Source organism: Monopterus albus, unplaced genomic scaffold (assembly GCF_001952655.1).
Source record: "Monopterus albus unplaced genomic scaffold, M_albus_1.0 scaffold40.1, whole genome shotgun sequence".
Taxonomy (NCBI): domain Eukaryota; kingdom Metazoa; phylum Chordata; class Actinopteri; order Synbranchiformes; family Synbranchidae; genus Monopterus; species Monopterus albus.
Genome location: NW_018127920.1, coordinates 6,848,520 through 6,855,592, shown reverse-complemented (window position 1 = coordinate 6,855,592; position 7,073 = coordinate 6,848,520). Strand labels below are relative to the sequence as shown.

Sequence of the window (7,073 nt, the reverse complement as noted above, 5' to 3'; positions counted from 1 at the left end):
AGCTAAGGCCGCAGTGACATCTATACTACTGCTGCGGATGTATTTGAGGACAGCCCAGTGCAGGGCACAGGGCGTGAAAGAATCTCTTCAGGACTGCACATGCGTGAGGGATAAACCCAATAGCGACAGCTCTTAGAGGGCGAAGCCTATACGAAATAGAACTTGGGAAGTCTCTGGTGCTGATGGAAGCTTTTATTACTCCTAAGAGCATTTTTTTGCATTATCTTTCCTGAGAATCACTAGTGGTGTTGTGTACGCCACCCTGATGTGGATGGGAATAAGTCTGTTAATTATTTCCAAGGAATTTCTCTGTAATCCTCTCTCTGCTTCATTCATATTTACTACAATATTTTAAAACTAAGACTGCTCAAAGTTTGACATCCCTGTCTCTCATCCTTTCCTGTCCTTTACTTCTACCAGGGCGCAGGAGTCACAGTTTTAAGGTTCACTAGCGTGATTAATGTCTTTGCAGTAGGCGACATGCAATTTTCAGAGAAAGTCTGTGACTGGTTTCTGTTACTTTGAAGAGTGTACTTTGAACGGAGACAACATTCATGCCCTGAAGAAGCATCTCATATTGTATGATATCACACACATGATCATCCACCTCAGGTCAGCAGCGCACAGAATTGATGGACAGTCGGCTGTGTACAGACTGTGCGGTGGTCTGACTGACTTTACCTACTACTATAATTAATACTAGTATTTTTTGTACATTTTATTTGAACCCATTTTTGTTTTTTGACAGTTATGGGCAGTGCAACATTATCAGCTACCATGTGAATAAGAAGAGTACCAGCAACATATATATAAAACATATAACTATATATAATTTTAAGGAATCATGATTTATATGTCGATCATATATAAAATTGTGGTGTCAGATCTGTCCAATCAGCTGAGAAATGGACTAGAGACTCAATTGTCTGTCTTTGTTTTATTAATTCAGCTGAATGGTCATCACCAAAGTGTACAGTGTATGACAAAGAGTAAAAGATACATTCTTTATAGACACAGCAAACAGGATGTGGAAGAAAAGGCACAAGGATGTGGAGACAAACCTGCATGGCAAAATTCACCAACTAATTACCTTTAACAAGAATTTTGCTGGCATTCGTCTCTACAAATATAACATATATCAAAACACAATCTCAATATTAAAGTTAACAATTTCTGAATTTATACATTTATACACTATACGCTATATAAAAGTCACAAAACATGTATCTTATACACTGGCCCAAGCCTCTAAATTCAAATGGAGGGAAGATGTAAATGTATAATGTTAGACAAGCAGCTCAATAAATAATTGCCTTACCAGATGTATGTGGAAGAACTTGAATGGTCTGCACAGGACCCCCCCAACACCATGTGGACAGGTAGAGACTGGGGCAGAATGTTAATTTTATAAAATTCAATAATGCTGTATTACATTAAATGTAATAAATATAATTTTTGTAGTCTGTGGTCCTCAGTTCCTACACTGCAAATGATGGTTGTTTGATTTTATTTAAAACACCAAACTTTAAGTTTTTCAATTACTTCTATGATTAAACTTAAATCCATAATACAATACCCTATAGTAATACTGTATTAGGAAATACTAAATCTAAATTTATACTATAGTAAAAGAAAACTAAACAATATTTTAAAGAAATAATAAGAAAGGAAAGACACAAGTTCATTAGCGTTTATGTTGCATCGCTGCTCACTAAGGAAAGTGGTAAAAATAGGGAATAAATGCGCGCACACACACACACACACACACACACACACAAACATATTGTACTGATCCTGTGATCAGGTTGTTAGTAAAATGCTACAGTAATACTGTAGAAGTTTTGAGGACTTAGCAGAAAATATTAAATAAACTGAATACTTTATTACATTAATACTTTTGTAAAGCTTTATTTTGGAAAACACTTTGGTTTAAGTAGTTAAATGAGTTAGTTATTGGTAGGCTAATTTTATATTTCATAGGCCTGATTTAAAACATTTTTTGTATGTGTAGATTGTGGATTTAAAAGTGCACCTTAGTAGTTATTTATTGAATATTTAAATTGGTGGAGTAGTAATAGGCCTTTTAAGAGCAAAGTAATGAGAGAGAGATTGATTTTCTGTTGTCCTACAGTTATGACTGACATTGAAGTAATCATGTGAAATAAGGATAATAATCACCTTTATTTGGCCAAGTATGTTACGCACACAAGGAATTTGTTTCCGGTACAGAACTGAGGCAGCCATTTGTGGCGCCAACTCACATCGATGGCTCTAACCATCGGGGGCAACGTGGGGGTTCAGCATCTTGTCCAAGGACACTTCAACACGTGGATTGCAAGCACCATGATTCGAACCTCCAACCTTGCGGTTGGGAGACAACTCCTCTGCCCACTGAACCACAGTCACCCCCGGTATGGAAGAAGTTGTTATGCTTTCACCCATGATCTAAAGTAGTGATAAAGTTTAGCTGCTGACTGATACTGGGACAACATACATCATCCTAGTATTACAGTGGCAGCGGGTTTGTGGGCTGTTTGTGTGAGTTCTGTCGAGGAACTAAGGAGCTTCTTCTACTACACACTTTCCCATTCAATTAAATGGGAAAGTGTGTCCAGACTTTTGACTGGTAGTGTAAACGGATATGCAGTTACAGTGAGTGTGGGCAGGTTTGTGGAAAGTGAACATTAGTCTGTAGTTGAATGGGCCGCTGCATCTAGTCCCCATGTTCCCCTGCCTCTGAACAGCCAGAATAACTTAATCACTTACTGCAGAAGACATTTACTATGTTTCACTGACTCTTGTCTTAAATTCATTTCTTTCTCAACCTCAGTTTTGAATGCATCCCTTCTCTGCTGCTCTTCTGCCTTCAGCTCTTTTGAAAGCCTGCATTTCTCTTTCTCTGAGGCCTTTTTTGCTTTTCTGAACATTTTTAAGGTGTAGTGCCCTCCACCATTCTGCACAATTATTGTGCTAATTTTCTCCAGGAGCTGCTCAGTCTGCTCCTGATCTTTCACCAGGTTGTTGAAGACGTGATATCGCCCGTAGCAAACCTCAATCAGCTCTTGGAGCTCTTCACTCTTGGAAACAAAGTTTTCAATAGTTTGTTTCTTCAGTTTGTCACCATGTGTAAACAACACCAATGAGTATTTAGCTGCCTCCTTTCCAAATGTACTTTGAATCATCTTGACAGTGTCTCTCTCCTCTTTTGTGAACCTGCCCAACTGAAGAACCACCAGCAAGACATGGGGACCAGGAGCAGACAGAGACATACATGTCTTGATCTTCTTCAGTATTTCTTCTTGGGTGAAATTAGTGTCAAACAGCCCCGGAGTGTCAATGACGGCAATGTTTCGACCCTGAACCACTCCGTCAACTCTCTTACATTGAAATGTCCAAGAAGAAGAAGACAGGTTAGAATCAAATGCTTCTCTTCCCAAGATGGTGTTTCCTGCTGCGCTCTTCCCTGCTCCCGTCTTCCCCACCAAAATAATCCGGAGTTCATCACTCTTCTTCTGCTTTCGAGATCCTGTAGAGATAAAACAGCAACATTTTGTATTGAACTTCAATGCAGGTTTGTGCTGAACATGTTTATTGATCAAAAATCAATAATTTTTTGTATTTCCCAGGATGTCAAGCAGCAAACATTTAAACTGATTTCTTATAGATATGTACAGTAGTTATTTAAGTGATGGCACCTCAATGTAACAAGTTACTTATTATCAACATCATCATTGTTGTATTTATTTATGCATTAGAATGGAAATGTACATCTTACATTAAATATATGTTTTTAATCATTTTTGAACAACTACAGTCTCTGGCACAGATGAATTTGCTTTTCTTGTCCTACAAATACTACAAACCATGAAGTGATTGAGTTTACTACCATATAGGATAGAAGAATAGCAGAAAATCATCATATTTAAAAGCTGGTCCCATAAATATTACATTTTTTATGTTTAAGTCATTTTGCAGTAAAAATTATTTAAACTACTAAAACGTAGTTATAGAAGTAGTTCCATTTGACTAATTGTTTCTGCTCTAATGAGCTACATAACACTATACATGGCATTATAGTTTTTAAGCCTTGTATTCACCTCTAAGTAAACAGTAACTATAGCTGCCATGCAAATATAATAGAGTCAAAAGTATATTTCTCTCTGAGTAGTTGCATGAAATAGAAGGTATCTCTACTCTGTACTTAAATGCAATACTTGAGTAAATATACTTGGAACAAAGTTCAACAAATAAGAACTTTTAGGTTTTGATCTGCCACAATCCAGAATCTATTTGTATTATATTTGGTGACAATCTTAAAGACTAAAGCTGATGGTATTCTATACTGTTATATTATATTACTGTCCATAAATCTCATATTGCATAATCAAACCAACAATGAATTCATCTCCTAATAAGGATTACATGTATATCCAAAGTCATATATCTTCTACCTCTATGCTGTGGAGCTCCACTCTTGTCTAAAAACTATTAAAAACATATCAATGAGCTGCACTGTTGCACTGGCTGACATGTTCCTTCATTACCGTGAATTTTAGTTTATGTTGACTCAATGCCACATAGTCTGTCCTGCTGCTGCAAATACTCTCTAGACCACAGAATGTGGACTAAATCACTGCTGAAAATAGTCACCAACAAATGCACAATTTCTTCTTTTTAGGCTGACATTTGACTGTAGCCACCAGGTTGTAGTAAAATACGGAGCCTTTTCCTAAAATGAAAAGCTGTTTATATAGATTTAAGTCTTCAGGCACACCCAATGGACTGACAGCCACAGAGTAGAGAAGTCAGGAAGTGTTGAGGCTAACTGCTGATTTGAGAATTTGAAGATGAGAGTAAATATCCTTTGATGCAGTGTGGTCTGTTGCAGCACAAAAATGAACATTTTCTTTTATCCTGCTTACACTAGCTGATTTTACCCTCGTCTGTCTGTTTTCTGATTTACTAACTTCTGTCACTCCAAATCCTGCCACTCCCATCTGCCCTGCATTAACCCCAGCCTTCCCCTCCTTCCCAGTTACCAGATTTCCATGCCCTCCTGTTCACCTGTCACCTGTTTCCTTCATTAGTCTAATAATACTGTTGGTGTTTCATTCATTCGAGCCATTCTCATTTCCAGGGCATCGAATGCTGACATTTTGTCAGGTACCTTTGATGTCTGTATGTGACATGTAGGGTTTCCTTCTTTGTTGCACAGAGATGCTAAAGTACACCCTTGGCATTTTCAAGTATATAAATAGAGAAACCTTTTAATCAGTGAGTGTTTTAACCAAACCCCCTAAACCTAACCATGACATTTTAGTTGCAAAATGTAGTTTTTCTGTATAAATCCAACATGTTTACTGATGAAGTACCTTTGGTGTCTCCAACGGACACAGGTAGGTTAACACTGTTTTCTACTGAAAACCATGTGTGTCTCCCACTGACTCCAAAGGTACCCTTCAGCATCAGTACGTCACACTGTATCTGATGCCCTAAGATGAGAATGGATTGTTCATTCCCAGTTGGACTGTCTACATTTCAGTCTACCTTTTGTAGTGAACCATGACAGTTTCTCCTATTTCATAGAAATGAGATAGAAACAATTCAAATAAATGAATGTACAGAATCCACAAATACAGTTTAGCATAATTTATTATCATTCACTAACAAGTAGTCATGGGCAGCACATTAATGATTTCATATTATGTTATACAAATATTATACACTCATGAAACTATTAAAGATGCAGTATAATACAAGCTGATTAGCTCTACCTATTTCTGGTACAAATAATTTCAGTTACATACAAAATGTGATCATGAGAATCAATTATTTGCATAGATCTTATTAAGAAGCAGTTACAGATTACTTGGATTTCTTTCTGTCCTCACTGCACATGACACCTGTCTGAGATTTTCAGCGATAAAGCACCAATGCCAGCTCCAACAGCTGCTCCAGCTGCGATTCCAATTGCCATACCAATTGGACCTCCAACCACTCCAAGCAGACCTCCAACAGCAGCACCACAGGCTGTTGAGATAGCTATTACTGGAGCAACGATGAAGTCGTTTGATCTTTCAGCTCGAGCTCTGGCTGCATACTCGTATCTTACATGCACCTGTTTCTCCTTCTGGCTGTAGGCCTTGCCTGCATACCTGGCTCTCAGTGCATCTAGCTCTCTTTGCTTCTCTGCTTCCATCTCCTTTAGGAGCCGTTGTTTCTCCTTATTTATGGCTTCCTCTGCTTTCATGAACATTTCGTTTGTGTAGTAACTCCCACCATTAGCCATGGTCATCTTGTCAATTTTTTTCAGGAGCTGATGGGTTTGTTCAGGGTCTTTGATTTCATTGTTGAAGACATGGTATTGACCATAGCAGTTTTGAATGAATGCTGTCAGGTCAGCATTCTCTGAAATATAACCCTCAATGGTCTGCTTCCTCAGCTGGTCTCCATGAGTGAACAACACCATTGTGTAATTAGCTGCAGCTTCACCAAAAGTGGTCTGAATCATCTTGACTGTTTCCTTCTCCTCCTCGGTGAACCTGCCCAACTGAAGAACTACCAGGAAGACGTGGGGACCAGGAGCGGACAGAGAGATGCACATCTTGATCCGCTTCAACACTTCTTCTTGGGTGAAATTAGTGTCAAACAGTCCTGGAGTGTCAATGATAGCAACCTTTCGATCTCCAACAACCCCTTTGGCTTTGTGGCATTCTGATGTCAAGGAAGACGGAGACAGTTCCGATTCAAATGCTTCTCTCCCCAGGATGGTGTTTCCTGCTGCACTCTTCCCCACACCTGTCTTCCCAACTAGAATGATCCTCCTTTCATCTGTGTCCCATGTGAACCCTGTCAGACAGAAATACACCATTCATCATATAAGTGCATTGTCAGAGGCTGCACAAGCACATGGCCCATCACAGGAGAGCCAACCCCAGTGGACCAGAGTCAGCAGTCCACCTCCACCCGAAGGACAAAGGGCATTCTTTTGAGGACAGTGAAGTCCAGATCCTCTCCAGAGAACACCACTGGTTTGAGAGAGGAGTCAAGGAAGCTATTTTTGTCCAAATAGA

At 38.9% G+C, this 7,073-nt stretch overlaps 1 protein-coding gene across 1 annotated transcript in view; it reads right to left on the bottom strand.

The window, feature by feature from the left end:
• The window catches only part of LOC109959630 (uncharacterized), an 8,114-nt gene extending 1,243 nt beyond the window's left edge, over nt 1–6,871 (bottom strand). The window contains exons 1-2 of the mRNA XM_020599147.1: nt 5,932–6,871; nt 2,797–3,526 (exon numbers count right to left, since the gene is read on the bottom strand). Coding sequence (XP_020454803.1) covers nt 2,797–3,526; nt 5,932–6,871 — 1,670 coding nt within the window. The remainder of the gene's footprint in view (nt 1–2,796; nt 3,527–5,931) is intronic.
• Between the last annotated feature and the right edge of the window lie 202 nt (nt 6,872–7,073).